Raw genomic sequence first — 18,459 nt, 5'->3', positions numbered from 1 at the left:
CAGTGTGGGGCCTCTGACACCTAAGCTGGAAAATGTCCAAAATTCCATGAGTTCTGGAAGACTGAGTGATTACTTATTCCATGCTTTATTCTCTGCAGCCTTTTTACACTTCCCTTTCACATTTTAATCCCTTTCTGTATCTTTCTTCTAAGTCTGTCCCAAGGGACACCCACTTCTACATTAAAAGTAGCAGAAAGCTACAATAGTCAGCAAAGACTCTGGCCACAGCCTTGGAGGCAGAGTGAATGCTGACCGAGACAGAGTGCTCGTCGTGGGAACCCTCCCAGACCTCCAGCCTGCATAAATAAACCAGCAATCAACAGAGGCAGGAAGAGAGCAGGAGATGCATCAGCAGCCTGGCACCAGCTCCCTCAACACATCCATATCCTGTCACCTGCAGCAGAGTCCAACCCTCCCTTTCTTTCTAATTCCTCAAAATATTTTAAAGATCAGGGGAAAAAAATCTGAGCGATCCCAAAGGGACAACCCCCCTCCATCCTCTGCATTCATACCCCACCACCAGGCAACTGCCTTGCTCCAAAAGGCAAACAGAGGGAAGAAAATTCTGTATGGTCATCATCCCTGACAAAACCTCTGAGAAAGAGGAGAGGTAAATGCACCTCTGCATTCACCTGGAAAAAAAAATCTTCCAGGATAAGACTCTTCCAGGAGAGTTGCATAGGAATAGTCACACAACATTGCTGAGCCATGAAGTTCTCAGGCCTCACATGAGCAAGAATCAGAAGCTGTAACCAACAAATGCTCCCCCTCACCTTTCTTCCCCCCATGTACACCCTGCAACACCTGCAAGCCTCTGTACCTGTGCAGCTCCACACCCTGCCCCAGCAAAGCAAACAGAGCATGCACACTGCACTTTAACTGAAAACAGAAGGAAAACACAGCCTTGCACATAACTCAGCCCTTGGACGAGGCAGCTGGCCTGTCCTGCTGATCTACAACCCCTCTGCAGCTCTTCATTACCACTCCCCAGTCTCTCCAAGACATTCTGCCACACACAAACACACAAGCTCTCCAGAAGAGCCACCACAAATAGAAGTTATGACTGAAGGAGCAGCTCTTTGATCAGCTGTAGAATGTGAAGTTATGAGGGATGCAACAGCCACTGTATCTTTTCCTTTCCTTGGAGTCAAGGGACTAAAAAGATAAAAAATGCAAACTGAAATGGACAATCCTCAGAGAAGAAAGTGCAGCAGAAGTGGAGCGGGTTGGGGCAGTGTCTGCACACCTGGCATCTCCCATGGATCTCCTGGGGCTGCCTGGGCTGTCAGAGCTTCACCCCTCTGCTGAGGAGCTGAACCAGCACATAAAGCAGCAAAGAACTGACATCCCAAAGATTCACACCCGCCTCATTTTCTGCATGAGGAGTGCCCTGCACAGGGGGAGAGAAGGGTTCTAGCTCCTGGGTCCAGAAAAGGAGGATCCTGCCCTTTTCTCCTCCAGTTATGCCTTCATTGTCCCACTGATGGCTCTGCCACCTTCCTGCTCCTCAAAATTCACACCTCTTTTCCCTCACTGCATTCATCAGTGACTTTAAATATTTCTTAAACCATTTTTTTCTGGACTGAACCAAGGCTTGCCTCCTTCCAGTCAAATTTAGGCCAGAGCCTTCATCCCAGCTCAGTTTGCTGGCAGTGCAGGCAGCACCTGGGTGCACATCTGGGGTTTTGACAGCAGAAACAGGCCTGTCCCACCAGGTACAGCACTCGGGTGAAAGCTCAGAGCTGACAGACACATACAGGCACTGAGGGTTCGATTCTTTGGAGCACTGTGCTTTCAGGACCTAAGGCACCAACCCATGCAAGTGGGAATTCAACAGCACAGCATGCAGGTGCTCTCCCTGCTCACACTGCCTCTGCTGCTCTCTGAGGAGCTGGAGCCCATTCAGGTCCCTCTGGATCTGTGCTATGCCTTCACCTTCTGCAGCAGAGCCCTTCCTTTGCTTCCCTGCAGGCACTGGGGGCAGCTCACACTGCAGCTCCAGCACCCTGCCCAGCCAAAGGTGAAGCCTCCAGAACTTGAACAAAGTGATCCTGAGATGGAATTTCTGCAGGAAGGAAAGATGTGACTTCCCTGTCATCAGGCTGCTGGGATGAACTAAAAGGAGCCAAATTTTCTACTTGCAGTGTTTTTTATTGGATAGCAACCTTCCTACTGGGGTTATTTATAAAGAAGTGTTACAGACTGTGTTAAGTTATACATTGCAGAATTTCAGAAGATGACTTAAAAATGACGATTCTTTTTTTCCCTCCCCTCTTCCTCAGAATTTAGAGTAATTTCTAGGGAATTTTATTCCTTTCCAAGTGAATACTTAAGGATCCCATAAGTATTGTGGCATTTCCAAATGTGTTTCTCTCTGCTTCATTCTTGCCTGTAGCAACTAAATTCTCCTGGATTCAAAAACAATCTCAAGGCTGATACACCAAGGGGCAGTGGGTGAAAAGGCTTCCCTGGAGAGCTTATGGATGTCACAAGCAGAGACAGGGCTGAAATACTGCTCTGGGGAGCCTGGCTGTGACACATGATCCAGGAGTCACATCAGCTCCATTCCCATGCTCTCCTCACCCACGATCAGAGAATCCAGGAGCACCCCAAGGATGAGTTAAACAGCAGCTTTTGAAGTGCACATCAGAGAGGCTCCCACTCCCTGGATCTGACCAGGGCTGCCCAGGCCTCAGGCACCTGAACAGATCGGCAATTTCCTCTTCTCTCCATTAGAGATTCTCTGCCTGGCCCCAACACGACCCCACAGGCACTACAAGGGCACTACAAAACAAGCAGGAGCCAACACTTCTTCCTGTTGGAAACTGGGGTGGGGGGGCTGCAAAAAGGACTGGCAGAGACTCCAGGAGACAGAAACAGCTGCAGAAATGGCCACGATGGAAGGAACAAAGAAAAAGGGAATTTGCACCAAACCCCAGCCCCTCCCTTCCTACCTCCACATGCTGTTCTTAGACCAAATATTATAAGTAAAGTGTCCCTGGAGATCCTCATGAAAAGAATCCAAGACAACCTCGGTACATTGTCTTAGAGCCTTTCCATTCCCAACATCAGCACCATTCAGCCAAGGACAACGTGAAGGTCATTAGAACAGATCCCAGAGAAAAGGAAAGACTCAGCTGGCAGCCAAAGACTGTGTGACTGACTGCTCTTAGAGCAAGAGGCATCTCCTGGACAGGCTTAAACACACACAGCTTACCTAAAATGATAACATCACTCTACATTACATTCTATGTAATAACTTTATCCCCTGCACAGCAGCTCAACAGCACTGAACAATTTGTTGCTTTTCACACAGACTTTCTGTGGATTACACAGGACTTTCTGTAGGTTTTGCAACGAATTAACTGCCTGCATAATATTTTCTTTCATCACAGAGAAGACACAGCCCTGTTAGAGGTCAGGTGAGTTTATCCTGCACTCTCCTGCCCATCAAGCAGAACTCATGATAAGCTGATGGGGACAATATCTACATGGAAAATAGTGACACATTAGCCAGCACATGTAGTGCCCTCATCTAGGCAAATCTCAGTTTACCCCTGTTGAAGCAAACCCCTGGAATAAATCCAGATGTCACCTTTGCCAGCAAGGATTTACACCAGTGAACAGAATATAACTCACCTGTTTTCTATACCCCAGTGAAAGCAAGACCTGGGAGTCACAAACCAGTGCAGAAGCCTTGTGCAGTGCAGTCACTTCCCAGCTGCAACTTCTCCTAAGCTGTAGGGGTGAATTTATGACAGGGCACTTGTTCCCCAACTGAACTCACCCCCACAGCCCACCCAAGCCTTGGGTCACCAAACTGCCTTTTCTCCTTGGGGGCAACTCCTCCTGCCTCTCTGCTGCTGAGATCTCACTGTTCATGACAGAGAGATAAATGTACTTTCATTCTAAAGCTATTAACCATAGCTGCAGGCACACATAGGCATAACCAAGGCACATCAGTTCTCTTACCTGAGCCATTTCTGCCTTCAGGATGGTTTTGTGAAAGGTATTCTCCAAAAGCCCTCGCCGCTCTGTGTCCCAGCATCAGGAGGCAGCCAAGGAGAGAAAGAAAGAGTTTTGAGATGCTTAAAGCCAGGGAAAGAAGGAACAGTTCAATACCAACACACTGCTGTGCCCCTGCAGCTGCCATTCCCTCAGCCTCAGGTGACACCCACGGAAATTCACTGCCAGAGCAGAGAGGCTTCCTCGCTACACACCAGGATTCCAGTGGTTCTGGTGGAACATCAGTGTTTCCCTGGCCAAACTGGGAAACAGAGCTGGACTAGAAATCCAGGACTAGTTTAGGCTTTAGCTTCTCTGTTATAAAAATGAAAGAACAGAATTGAAATGCACCTGCATGAAATCTGTGATGCACACAGGACCTGGCTCACTGTCTCCAGCCCCCCTGAGTTAAGCCCCTCCTGGCAGCCCAGGAAGGAGCCATATCCACCCCAGAGCCAACCACCACTCCAAGCTCCTACAGGTCCTGAAAGCTCCCAGCTGGGAGCCACCACAGCTCAGATGGATGCTAATGCCCTTTTTACCTACCTGAAGCCTAAATTCTCAAGCCCCAGCTATGTCAGTATTTGGATTACTGGACAAGCTTATTTGAGAGTCACCCACAACCTCCCAGAAAAGCAGTTCCTGCTTCTCTGATGGATTCCAGTCCTGTGGATGACTGAGATTTTACTGGTATATATTAAGAATCAAGCAAGCAGGGCAAGCTCAACCCTTATCACACATCCAGGCCCACGTAAGAGAGCAAACCTATGAATATTCCAACCAGGGAAGAGCTCTCTGCATGCAACTCACACAGGAAAGGAACCCTTGGTCAAGGCATGGAATACAGTAACCTCCAGACTCCAGCTGCCAGGGCATTTGTAATGTCCTGGTGCTGTGATTGCTCTCCTGTATCTAACAGACCTGTGACTCAAGAGAGTCAATACTAGAGCCAGGTTTTCCCCAGGCATCCATTTTCCCCAGGTTTGTAGAACAATCTCTCCAAGGTCTGTAGCTGAGCTGCCACTGGGCAGCCCAGGGTGGAGACTGGCAAAGAGGGAGGTGAAACAGCCACCCACCTCCTTGGCAAGCCAAGCCAAGCCAAGCCAAGCCAAGCCAAGCCAAGCCAAGAAACCCAGAGCTGAGCACCCTCAGCCCTCAAGCACATCAGCATCTCCTGGGGAAGGACAAGATTTGCGGCAACAGAGAAGACTCTCCACCCCGAGGCATCACATCCTGTCCTCCATCACTGTCCTCCTCCTTCAGGGGTGCTCAGCCTCAGGACATCCTCTCCAGCTCAAGCTGCTGCAAAAGGCTCATAATAGCCATTAAACATCTAAGTGGGAAATGGCTTTGACCTCCAAAACCACCTTCTGCTTTGCATATCCCAGCTTGTGTAGGCAGGATCTTCCCCACTGCTTTTATGCACCCCCTCCCAGAGGAGAAAAGGTTAACAAGGCTCCAGTGCACTTCCCAGAGTGACTCAGGCTGGAGGGAGTGGGAAGTCCATTTGTCTTCCACAGCCAGCAACACAGGATCAATATGAACAATGAAGAAAGAGTAATTTAATCTCTCTGGGACTAAATTTCAGCACAGTCAAATGCAAAATGCTTTGGAGCAGCACAGCTGGAGCTGTGCAGGAAGAAAGGTTTAAGCTTCTGTATCTTTTCATACTAACAGACAATGCTAGGTTTTCCCTGGTTTTGGATTCTTACATGTCCAGCTCCAGGCTGTACCGTTAAACACTGGCTTGGGGTGGCAGCTGCCCAAACTGTCCCCCTCAGTGCCTAACACCCCCAGAGGTGGGCACAAGGAGGCTCTGTCACACGGGGAGCTCTACAACCAGCCCACAATCCCCACTGTGAAAGGCACAGGGGTGAACATCATGGTTCACCCACCCAGGAGGACAAGCACCTCATGGATGTTCCTGGCACCCTCAACCTTTCTGCCCAGGCAAAAAGCAAGACTTGATCCTGGAACACCACACAAGTTCAAAATTGGGAACTGGAGTGTGGCTGCTTCATGGAGGTGGTTGAGTCAAAATCCCTGGAAGTGGGGATGTGGCACCTGGGGACATGGTTTAGTGATGGATGTGGCAGGTTTTGGTTTGCAGTTGGACTCACTGACCTTGGAGGTCTTTTCTAACCTTAACAGTTCTATGACTTTAACATTAGGCTATTCAGCTGCAAGAAAATTCCTGAGCTGCTCCTGTAGTCCATCTCAGAGCTGGTTAAAGCTCAGCCAAAGCTGTGGCTGATCCTGCACACCACCAGCAACAGCATGGCTTTAATAAGATGGCTGAGCATGAGATTCTGAGATCTCTTCCACCAAAATTTCTGGGACTCCGAGGCTTCCCATGGAAATGTCTGTCTTTGTGAGGAATCACCAACACCATTCACAAATGGGCAGGCACTTAGGCCATTGGGAAAAACTTTGAGGCTTCTCTTTTGCATCGGCAGTCATTCCATGTAGAAAAAATAGTAGCAAGCAAGTTCTCAGGTAAATTATCAGTGAGAGAACATGGTGATTTACACAAAAAATGCTGAAATATGATGATAAATCTCTAACTAGATCAAAAGCTCCACGAGTTCCAAATTCATGTCACTGTCTCCATTCATCTCTTTGCCAGTGCCCGAAGCTGTTTTGTCTGTCTGAAAATCTGAACCAAGGTTTCACCTTTAACTTGCAAACCATGGGCTCAAAAAACCAGCACAAAGCATTTCCTAAGACCAAAATTGATAACTAGCTACGACAGAGCCAGAGAAGCACTGCTGCCCTCCAGCCCAGCGTATTCCATGGTGAAAACAGTGCCACTCAGTAAGAGCTCCAGCTGGAAGGCGCCGCAGTGTCTCTGACCTCACTCTCGTTTCCCTACGCAGAGGAGGGAGGAGGGTACAAGCCCAGGTGCCAGAGCTCCTAGAGAACAGGTCACACCCAGAGATCAGGCCATACCCAGAGCTCTGGTGCAGGTCTGGGTAGAAGCTTTGGAGGGCTGGGCATTGCTCAAAAGCATTGCTCCCTGCCCAGGCTGAGCCTGCACCTCTGTCCTGGCCGTTCCACCCCAAGGCTCCCAGAGCCTTCAAGCCAACCCAGGAGCAAACAAACACAGGCACGTGGGCACAGCTCCCCAGCCCTGGTGAACCCAGCACAGCGTGCAGCAGGGGGTTTCCAGCCAATTACACCCGAAACTTGCCACTAATTATTGTGCCTATTATCTCAGCGGTTCCCTTCTGCACTCCTGCTTCCCCAGTGCCCTCGGCTCCTCCTTGGCCGTGCCTCAGCGATCTCCCGCAGATGCCTGCACGTGCCCTTTGCCAAGGGGACTCTGATGGCCACACTTGCTCCTAATGGCCACCTGCCCCTTGCCAAGCCTTTTGTGCTCCTCCCCTGCCCTCACAGTCCCCTCAGCTCACCAGCACTCACCTGCATTGTTACTGTGCCATTGCTCCACTCTCCCTGCTACCCCATCGGCTTGGTCACAGTAAAGCCAGAGCACGATTCAAACAGATGGCAGCTGTTCTATTCATCCTATTCTTTTCTCTCTCTTTTATCTGTTACCACAAGTCACACAATCAGACTTTTCCTCAGCTCAGCTCTGCCTCCACTATCACTGCCAATGGAGTTCAAGCCCCCTCACACCACCGGACAGCACTGGACATAAACCCCTTCAACTGGGCTCTGAGCAGAGACACCTTGGGATAATTTAAGAGCAAAAGATGGAAAAGAAAGCTTGTTTCACATAAATGAGATGAATACAAGGTGCCTCACAGCTCCATGGGCCGGTGAGCTATAACCCTGAGTGTATGACACTGCAAAAGCTGCATACCAATGAGCAGGTAGCACTGAGAGGTGATCAGCTGATGACAGGACAAGTTTAGCCCTGACTCATCTGTAGAGAGGTTTTCATTCTAGTGGCAGAGCAGACCTGCATGTCACACAGTCAGCACAGCTTGATTTAACAAAGGACATCAAGCAGGGACCAGGGCTCTAGCACACTGTGCTGCTGAGCCTAACCAGCACAGACAAGCCTCAGGAAACACCAGCATTTCCTCCAGAATTCCATCAGAAAGGCTCCAGGGAGGGAAGGAGGGATGGGGCAGCACAATACAGGCAGCAAAGGCAGCTGCCCTTCTGGGGCATTTTCCAGTACTCACTGTGCCTCAGATGTCAGAGCTGGGCTCGGGTCTGGAAGAGCACTGTGAAGAGGCACAGACAGTCTAGACAGAGATTTGCTCGAAGGAGCAAAGCCGCCAAATAACAAAGATCTCAATTACAATGTAATAAGCACAGAATGGCCTTCATGTCTCTGAAATAATCACATCAACAGGATAAAAGGGGCCTTGATGCACACGAGCAGCTATGAGAAACAGATGCATATAAATTTATCCACCAAACTGACACTTACAGAGTGAAGAAATGCAGATTGAAACACTCAGAGATACAGGAAAGACCTCAGATAACTCCATTTAGCAGTAAGCTCAGCAAAACCTGGACTATTCAGGAGTATTACATAGAAAAACAAAGAACACCCACCACCTTCTCATGCTCCTTCAGAAGTAATGCCCAGAGAAGTTGCAGCAGGAATCTGTTGTGACAGCATCTGCCAGTGCTGCATCTCAGGCATACAGGAGAGAAGAGACCTGCATCATCAGGACCTACATCCTCCTACAGCAGCAATCCTGCTCTTGTCACCAAGCAGAGAAGGGAACACCTCCAGCACAGCCACAGTTAACAGCTCAGTCATTAAAGACTGGTGACACCTACGTTATTTAAGCCTAATAGTAACAATACCCTGACAAAAATTAGTTTTCTAAAATATCTATGTAGAGAAATGGTAGCTGGAAAATTTTAATTTCAGAATTCTCACACTCAATAAGGGGAGATTGGATGTCGGCAATGGGTCTTAGAGACTCCACAGTATTGGAGTAATTTATGATCATGAAGTTTGGACAGGAGAAGAGAGGAAGAGCAGCAGAAGTTAAAAGAAAAAGGCAATCAAAGAGACAGTTCATACCATTCCTCAGATAATTCACAAGCAGAAAAGAAGAATCTAGACTCCATGAAGAACCCCAAGCTAAGCCAAAAATCACTCACGCAGCAAGAAGCCTGGGATAAGGTACATGGTCACTTACCTCTGCATTTCATCAATGAAAAATCCACCCTTTCACTAATGCTGTGTTCAAAGCCACTCTTCATCCCTCTCTAGGCAGGAAGAGAGGGAGTGAGACCAAACTCTTATCCCTCTGTGGGCTACCCTGGACTAGATGCCAAGGTCATGGAATTGGGCAAGACAAACTACACTCTCAATTCAAATATTTCCTGTGCTAATGACTGCAAGAAGAGATGGTTCTGGAACACCCAGCAAAAGCCTCATGTCTCTTTGCTCTCACTGTCACATTCTCCCAAAGAACAGCTGTAGGCCAGCACAATACAAAGCAGAGCTGCAGGAAAGCATCTGCTTTATTGCCTCATTTGGGGTGCCAGTGTTCTCCTGCAGGTGTCAAGGGACCAAGGGCAAGGAAAGCCCATTTCTGAAGGGCTTTGGTTCATCTGCACCCTTGGAAAAGTTCTGAGGAAGCCAAGGAGCACAGGTCAGATAGGCACAGCCCGGGCCCTGGAGAGGCTGCCAGCAGAGGGGCAGCACCAAGGTCACCGCTCAAGGACAACTGCGTCAGCCCTGCCTTCGGCACCGGGGCCCAGGAGCTGCAGGGCAATAAAAGCACACGCAGGGAGGGAACAATCCCTCCTGGCAGGGAGATCTCACATCCAAGCCCTTCACAGGAGATCACAGCAGCAGCACCAAGCACAGCCTTTCCTGGGCGTGCAGGGCACTGCAACTCCCCCAAGAGAAGACACCACGGAGACCAAAGTCAGCAGCATCGAGGGTGCTCTCCACAGCGCTGGCACACAGCAATTGTGTCCTTAGTTTGTAAAATGCTACTTAAAGACCCAGCACACAACAAGCTGCATGGAGCTTAATTAATGCTCCTGGGACATGAAACTCCCCTGAGTGGCTCTGCAGAGATTTTAATTTAACAATCTAGGGGGCCTGCACCTCCTGCCTGGATCCCATTACTCACACCAGCAAACAAGCCCTGCTCCTTGCTCAGTAGAACAGCCAAGTGTGCACATGCACTCCAGCCACATGTAAGAAATACACACCATGGTCACCTGGACTTGCAGCAGAATTCCAGGAGAGGATTTTTCTCTCTAAAGAGAAGTCATGACAAATATGAACAGGACAGAGCCCAGAAGATGCAGAGAAGCAATCCCAGGATCCCCCAGCTGCCTACACCCACAGGGCACATGACCATTGCAGCAGTGCTACCCACACAGGTGACCCAAGTGCCCAGCCCTTGTGGGGTGGACAGAACAGTCTCTCTGTAGCCTTACCCAGTGTCCTACAGAGTCCTTGCTGTAGATAAGGATGCAGGAGATACATGGAGGAGAACCCAGGGCAGAGCAGAGGAGCTGTGTGTGATGTGCTCCAGGAAGCCTTTCAGCAGGTGGGTCATTGCCACTGTAGGAATTCTGAGCATGACAGAGCCCATGGTAGCAGGGACTGAGCCATGCCTGGAGCAGCAGGATGGAGGCATATGGACAGCACCTGTCACCACCAGCACCTTCTCCATGCAAAGAGGCTCTGCAGGGAGCCCCTCCACACATTCACCGATCTCCTCAAATGATTTCTGGATCAGGAATTTCTAGCACGGGCATCAACAGGAAGACACATAAAAGCACCTGTCCTGTGCCATGGTCTATGTGACCAGACACTCCTCAAGGACATTATGTCCCCCAGCCCAAACCCACTCATAACTTTTCTGGCCAAACCACCTTACTTCACAGAGACACCACAGAGCCCCCATAAACCTGAACCTGCAGCTGTCAGCAGGTATGGAGCAAACCAGAACCCCCGAGGCACCTACTGGGCTCCACACAGTTGATAGAACCTGAGGAACATCTGCCCACCCTGATGTAGGCTAACAAGTCATTATGTTCAAAACACATTAGTCGCTCCCAAACACCCACACTAGCATTTGAAATCCTACCAATTACTGAGTGTGTTGTTTGTGTGACTGCCTAATCCCACTCCCAGAACCCCACCACAGCACTTATGGTGCTTTACATGTCCTTTCTGTATACGCACCTGGCTGACATCACCACAAAGAATCCACTTCCAAATCTCTGAATGCCACAGAAAGCATTCATGTTTTCATTACTGGTTATGGACAGGGTGCAACAAAACGTGGGGAGAAGTTGCAGGCTCTGCCTGGAGAGCTTTCCCTCGAGATACTCCAGAGTTTGAAGGATGGATTTCTTTACAACTCAAACAGATGGCAAGGTACAAGCTTTTCATCCATTCACTTCAAGCTTTAAGACTTCTCTTTCCTCTGAACACAGCAGAGATGCAGTAATGTTGAGTTACATAGAGAGGTGACTGAGATCTTTCAGCAACATGGATTGAGTTCTACACATGACTCCAGGTTATTCTAATGCAGTTTTGTCTAACAACACAAAGAAGGTGTTACATAATGCAGCTGAAAAGTTTAATTTCTCCCAATTTTTCCCCAGCAGCAAAGAGCCAGTCTAGCTGAAGCAGAGACAGTGACAGACCTACTCCCTGGCACAGCTGTGCTGAAGGAGCAGCTAAAAAGCTGCGCCAGTGCCCCCAAATAGTCACCGGATGACTACTGTGACACTTGCACTGCAGCGTGGGAGAAGGGTCCTTTCACCTGGGAAAGGGCACTAAAGCAAAGCTCATCTCTGACAGCTTTTTAAACCTAAGTACCACTAAGCAGCAAATATTTTCTCGGATCTCCCTTGCTTGATACTGAAAAGCACTGGGATCAGGCAGTGAGTGAAGTACTACACTGTAGGACAAGCAATATAAAACCAGAACGGGCACAATATAGAACCCAAATCCCTTGACTGGTCCATGTAGTGGCTCGGGACGCTGCCGGGGAGGGCAGACGTGGTGGGTGCAGATTTTCAGAGAGCAGTTTTTCCATTCAAAGGAGCGAGACCCCTTGAAGGAGGCTGCTGACTTTGCCCTCGGACACGCGCACGGCATTTCAGCAGAGGAGAAACCACCGGGCACACTGACCGCGCTTCCGAATTCCCGACGATTATAAAGATCCATCCCTGAGAAATCCACTTCTGACACGCTCTTTGTCGACCCAGCAAATAAAGCCCTGCGGGTGCTGTGGCCGGGCCGATGGCGGGGACGCCTCAGGAGACAGTCACCCCTCCAGAGGCTGAGGGTCGGCGGGGTGCAAGGGTGGCCCGGCCGCCCGCTGCCACCCGCGAGTGTGCGGCTGCTTTGGGGGCATCGGGGCAGCCAGCGACGGGACCCGCCGGCAGGTGCCACTCCCCAGCCCCGGGACGAACCTGGGGCACAAGCCCTGGGTCGTGCCCGCACCGGTACCTGGGCTCGTCCCGAGGGTCTCGGGACTCCCTCCAGCCCGGCACGACCCCCGAGGCGGCCGGGGGCGAGCAGGGTGCCGGCACCGCGGGGCCCCCCGAGGCACCGCCCGCCGCACCCTGGGCACCCACCTCACTTTGGCCGCCACGGACGACATGGCCTCGTTCCTGAGCGTCTTCCTTTTGGACACGGCTGTGCCCATATTCGCGCGGGGGGTCGCGGCCGGGGGAGCGCTCATCGCCGGGCCCCGCGGCTGCCCATGCCGGGGCGCGCCGCCGCCCCTCGCCGCCGCGCCGCCTCAGAGCCCCGCCATGCCGGCCCCCGGCCCGCGGCCCCGGCCCGCGCTGCGCTCCGCCGCGGCCGCTGCCGCCCCATTGACTGCGGCAGGAGGCAGGGAGGGAGGGAGAGAAGGAGGGACGAGCCCGCCCCGCCGCCCAGGAAGCGCCGCTATATTTGGCCAGCGGCACCTCCTCCGCCCGCCTGACATCATGGCCGGGGAGGGGGCGCCGGCCCCGCCTCAGGGGCCGCGCGGGGCGGTGGGACCCCCGCATGGGGAGCGCGGGGCTGCAGTGGGAGGAGGGAAAGGCCCAGGGACACCTCAGGGGCTGCGGCTCCTCCCGAGGGGCAGCTCCCATCTCTGCTCTGGGACAGGGACAGGAGCCAGGGCACGGCTGGGGCTGGGCCAGGGCAGCTCAGGCTGAGCTCAGGGCAAGGTTCTTCCCCCAGAGGGTGCTGGCACTGCCCAGGCTCCCCAGGGAATGGGCACGGCCCCGAGGCTGCCAGAGCTCCAGGAGCCTTTGGGCAGCGCTGCCAGGGATGCCCAGGATGGGGCTGCTGGGGGGGCTGGGCAGGGACAGGGGCTGGGCTGGGGGATCCCTGTGGGTCCTTTCCAGCTCGGGATGCTCTGTGATTCCCTGGTTCTGCCTGAGGGGAATATCCAGCCAGCAGCCGTCAGATACGGCTGCAGGAGGAGGCCCGGGGGTATCTCCTTCCAGGCTCCTGTCAGGAAGTAGACGTACGACCTGCAAAAAAATCGGTCATTTTCACACAAAACTGCAGCCTGCCTTTGACAGATCGGCTGAAAGATTTCACACGCAATTTATTTTCCACACCAGGGCAGCTGCATCCATCTGCTCACAGGGTGGACACGGTCACGAAGGTCAGACTATCGGGTTTTGGACACGACAGATCTGAAGGATTGACACAAACGCCACTGGCTTTGTCCCCTGAGCAAGTCACTGCTCCCCACTGTTGTCCCAGAGCAGCAGCACAGCTATTGCCGGAGTGACTGGAGACAGCGGAGCCATGAGGGGGAGATGGGTGCTCAGAAACCTCCCTGTGACCAGTGTCACCTGCCAGAGCAAACACCTGCCTTGAGATCATCGAGTGCCTGAAAACAAACCCAACAGAAGGAGCTGATCGACCAGTCAGCCCAGCCTTAGAGGATTTTCAATTCACACAGTTACAGAACTGTTTGGGTTGGAAGGAACCTTCATAGATCACCTACTCCATCCCATGCCATGGCAGGGACACCTCCCACTGTCCCAGGCTGCTCCCAGCCCCATCCAGCCTGGCCTTGGGCACTGCCAGGGATCCAGGGGCAGCCCCAGCTGCTCTGGGCACCCTGTGCCAGGGTCTGTCCACCCTCATCATAAAAATTTTCTTCCTATCACACAGTCTAAATCTATTCCTTTGCCTCTTATCCTGGCCCTCATAAAAATTCTCCCACCATCTTCCTTATAATCCTCCTTTCAGTATATAAAGGCTGCAAGAAGGTCTCCCCAGAGCCTTCTCCATCTGAACATTCCCAACTCCTCCAGCCTTTCTTCACAGCAGAGGGGTTCCAGCCTCCAGATCAATTTCAGGGGTGTAGGTTTCGATCCCTAGGGAGGTTTGGAAAATGTTTTTCCTTGGGAAAGTACTTTATAAATCTACTTTCAGGATACCTGAGTGACTGGGGCAGCAAATTCTTGCATATTATTCATAATACATACAGAAAAAGCACTTGGATTGTCCCCCTGACTCTGCAGGCAAGTGCAGGAACGCCAGGAACTCAGAGCCACTCATTCAATAATATTGGACAGAGGGGTAGAAGTTTTATAGATAATTAAAATTGCTACAGGTTTTGTGAAAAGAGGCAGTTGAAGGAGGGAGTGACAGGCACACCTTGTCCTGTCTGTACCTGAGGAGGGGCTGTAGCATAAGCTCATGTTTCACTGTCCTTCAGAGAGCCTGCATGAAGAGACCAAAAGCTGGGGAAAAGCTTCAATCCTCTCTCTCCATAGACTCCAACATAAAATCTGCAAAGAAATATAAGAGGATTTGAACAAATTAAGTCTGTTTGGTCTATTAACCCTACCCATTGAAAAATAATTTCTATAGAGAGGAAAAAAGATGAAGAAGGTACCCAATTCCCCTGGTTTTTGTGGACACAAGGAGCAGGATACAAATACCTCACCAAGCAGAATTTTATCACAATCTGAACAATTCACTATGAATAACAAATTTTCAGACTGTATCTTTGCTGAGGCCCAAGCTGTGAGCAGAAAAAGTGACATGTCCACAATAAAGACATGGAAATACTTGACAAATAAGGTCAATCTGTGTTTCCCAACACTCTTTCCCCTTTATGTAAACTAGATGGGGGAAATGGTCTTTATTTCTATGTTTAAATATTTTGCCGGTTGAGGCAAATGCAATTCCTTAAAAATATAACTCACCCTCCAAACTAACAGGTAGTTCTGCTCTATCCATGACACAGTTCCCACCAGATCTATCTGGAAGCATCCCAGAGTTGCTCACAGTGACATTTTTCATGTACAAAACAAAACCCAACCTCAATATATTGGATTTTTTCCCCCAGAATATGACTCCAATTAAATTTCTACTCATTACTTTCCCCCACCCTGTTTTTTGTTGTACAGTCATGTCACGAAAGAGTTCCTACAACAGAAAAGGAGAAAAATAATCCATCTGTTTTGAATGAGCAACTGAAAAAAAAACCACTGTAGAGAACTGGAGCCATGCAAGCAGTTCCAGTCTCCATGAAGCTGTGCCCAGTGCTAACAATTCCCAGAATTAAAAAGCATCCAGATGGATGCCTCCATCTTCATCCCATGGTCAGACTGCTCTTACTTGTGCCTCTTGGAGCTCCCTCAGACTCTCCCTCACCCGTTCCCCAGCAAGGTCTCCCTCTCTGAGGCTGGGAGGCTCCAGCCCAGAGCAGGGCTCACTCTGAGGATGCTCAGGGCTTGGCCCAGTGGGTTTTGAACACCTCCAAGGATGGAAATGCAAACCATGCTCTGGTCCATGTCCCAGGGCTGCACCTCTCCCACAGCAAAAGATTCCCATAGATCCACTGGGAATTTCCCGTGTTGGGCTGTGTGCCTGGAGAAGCACCCAGCCCCATGACTCCACAGCACCCCAGCAGATTCCCCTCTTGGTTTTGCTTCTTCCCTGCCTTCCTTTAGGGTTTCCTGCCTGCCTCTGGGTTTATCCCAGGCATTTAGGGGTCTGGGTTACCCCAGAAGAGGAGGCAGCCAGGGGGCCCTTTACAGCTGGAGAGCTGCCTTTGCTTCGTGCTAGGAAAAAAGTCAGGCGAGCCAGGCAGACACAGTTCCCACGGCTTCTCCATGGCAACAGGGCCTCCAGACATGCACACAGGCAAACGGCCGAGGGGGCTGGGAGCCTCACAGCCCCTCCACCCAAACCCCAAACCTCCACTCATGGGGCTCTCAGGGGATCTCACCCCAAAACACCTTCCAAAATAACCACAGCTGGCCAGAGGAATGTTCCCTCCTTCCACCAGGGAAGGTGCAATGCCCTGAAGCCCAAGCCAGGCAAAGTCCATCCCAGCCAGGGATGGGTTTTGTCCACAGAAATGCATCACACTTGAAAATCTGGTGTCTCTGCATCCTGGCAAGCCAAACAGCACATCTCTGTCCAGCAGAAAACCCAGAACCTCAAACCTATTAGATCTAGGTATCAGATTCTGACACTCAGACTTTAAGGAACCATTCTTTTTATATTTATAAATGTAATTTTTGTCTAAACGAGCAAAAACTGTGTATCCTGACAATTTAAATGCAAAAAAGGAGAAATAAGGCAAGCCAAAAGCAGTCACAGCAGCAACCTGCAAAAGGGAGAGGGAAACAATAATAAATACTTCTTCAAGCACGTCAAGCTGGAGAGTCAGAAGTTGGCTATGGTGCAAGAGAAGCATTCATAGGAGATAAGGTCAGAACAGAAAAACAATGAATATTTTGCATCTGTAGTCAGTGAGGAAAAGCTTGGAGACGTTCCTGTGCCAAAAGTCATCTTTATATGGACGTGGCATTGGATTTGGCTCATGTTCAAGTGTCAGCAGAAGAAGTTGAGGAATAAATAGCCAAACTAGAGAGTGCAAATGCACCAGGCTGAGATGGTTCACCTAAGGGCCCAGTGAGAGCTCAGAGGTGAAACAGTTTAATTACTTAGTCGTAGCATGTAATCACTGTGTGTAACAGCCTCACTGTCTGAGAGCTTCAAGGTGACAAATGCAAAGAGTTTGGGGTTAAGACAGACCCTGAAGTCTAAGGTTCTCTCCTGGGCAAAGTGAAATTGTCACTAAGAATCTCATTAGTGCAGAGTTGGATGCATTTGAAATACTGGGAAGAAAAGAAAGTTGATTTTCCTGGAAAAAATGAATGCTTGATAAATGTATTACAGTTCTTTAGAGGGGTCAGTAAGTGTGAGGTGTAGTCTGCTTGGGTTTCCAAAAGGTCTGTCACACGAGTTTCTTACAGGAATGCAGCTACCATGGGATTAACAGAAAATACTTGAAATAGATAAATACCTGGTTAAAAGATTCCCAAAGAGCAGCACTCAATAAGCAAGCTCCTGAATGGAGGGATGACTGGAAAGGAGCCCCACAGGGACCTGGGCAGGGCTCTGCTCACTTCAGCATATTCAGAAATTATCTTGAAAATTAATTGGAAAAAAAAAAAGGAATGACAAAGTTTGCAGCTGATGTTAAGGCATTCAGGGTCATAAATACATGAGACACTGAAGAATTATACAAAGACCTCGTGATAGTGAATAACTAAGCAATAGGTTCAGGACATCCAGAGGAGATAATTACGAAGATAAAGACAGGATGGAAACAATCCCAACTCCTCCAGCACTGGGCTCTGCACTGATCTTTATCCTCAGAAATAGCCTATTTTTCTTCCAGGTTCCATTGAATATCATCCTGCCCAGCCCAGATCCATGTGTGCCTCCCGCTGGCTCCTGGCTTTGGTGGGACTATAAACCCAGGAGAAGGGAAGAGACTCAGCAGTGTGGTAAGCATAAAACCAGGATAAAGGGGGGTGTTTAATGGCCCATGTGAGATGACTGCAGTTCCTGTGCTCCAAATTGAGACCAGGACTGTTTGTGGTCCCTGCAGAGAACACAGTCAGTCACCCAGGGAAGGGCAGAGTACGAGGGTCAGCAGTGCCAAGGGAGGTGTGGGACCCCTCCCCACAGACATTTCCCAGGGCTCACATCACCACAGCTTAAACCAAGCTGCAGGTGCTTGCCCAGGAACAGGATATGCTCAGAGCACAGAACTGGCACAGACAGGACAGGGCAGGGATGTTTTGTAGCCCCCTGCCTTCTGCTCCTATTTCTCTGCACAAAAAAACTGGCCCGAGTGTGTTCCTACTGAAGGGGCAAAGCACAGGACTGAAAAGAGAAGACAAACTGATGTGCCCACTGTCCTTAAATACTCTGCCCCAGTTAAGCTCTTTTGACAAGACACAGCAGCCCCGAGAGCTGGTGATAAACCTACAACACTGAGGCAGCTGGAGTGGCTGATGGAGTTTATTCACACAACACTGGAAGAGAGTTTGAGGACAGTGGTTATGGCCAAGTGCCTGGGAAGGTCTCCTGGGTGCCAGAAGGTCACTCAAGTATCACCTCTCCACCTTCCTGCTTGGCCACTTTAGTCCCTTCAAGATGTAGCTGTTAAATTCATCAAGTCCGAACTTCACTTGAATGAGGAGCTGTAAGAAAAT

General features: G+C 50.3%; 1 protein-coding gene across 4 annotated transcripts in view; it reads right to left on the bottom strand.

Annotated features, from left to right (window-relative positions):
• The window catches only part of NSMF (NMDA receptor synaptonuclear signaling and neuronal migration factor), a 49,919-nt gene extending 37,226 nt beyond the window's left edge, over positions 1-12,693 (bottom strand). For 3 of the 4 annotated variants that reach the window (XM_066562620.1, XM_066562621.1, XM_066562618.1), the window contains exons 1-2: positions 12,556-12,693; positions 3,973-4,034 (exon numbers count right to left, since the gene is read on the bottom strand). In XM_066562620.1, the coding sequence (XP_066418717.1) occupies positions 3,973-4,034; positions 12,556-12,662 (169 nt within the window). In that variant the 5' untranslated portion in view covers positions 12,663-12,693. Of the gene's footprint in view, positions 1-3,972; positions 4,035-9,134; positions 9,171-12,555 lie in introns of those variants that run through there. The other variant, XM_066562619.1, reaches the window with a different exon arrangement.
• Between the last annotated feature and the right edge of the window lie 5,766 nt (positions 12,694-18,459).

Source organism: Molothrus aeneus, chromosome 19 (assembly GCF_037042795.1).
Source record: "Molothrus aeneus isolate 106 chromosome 19, BPBGC_Maene_1.0, whole genome shotgun sequence".
NCBI lineage: Eukaryota > Metazoa > Chordata > Aves > Passeriformes > Icteridae > Molothrus > Molothrus aeneus.
This window is presented reverse-complemented; position numbering and strand designations above follow the sequence as displayed.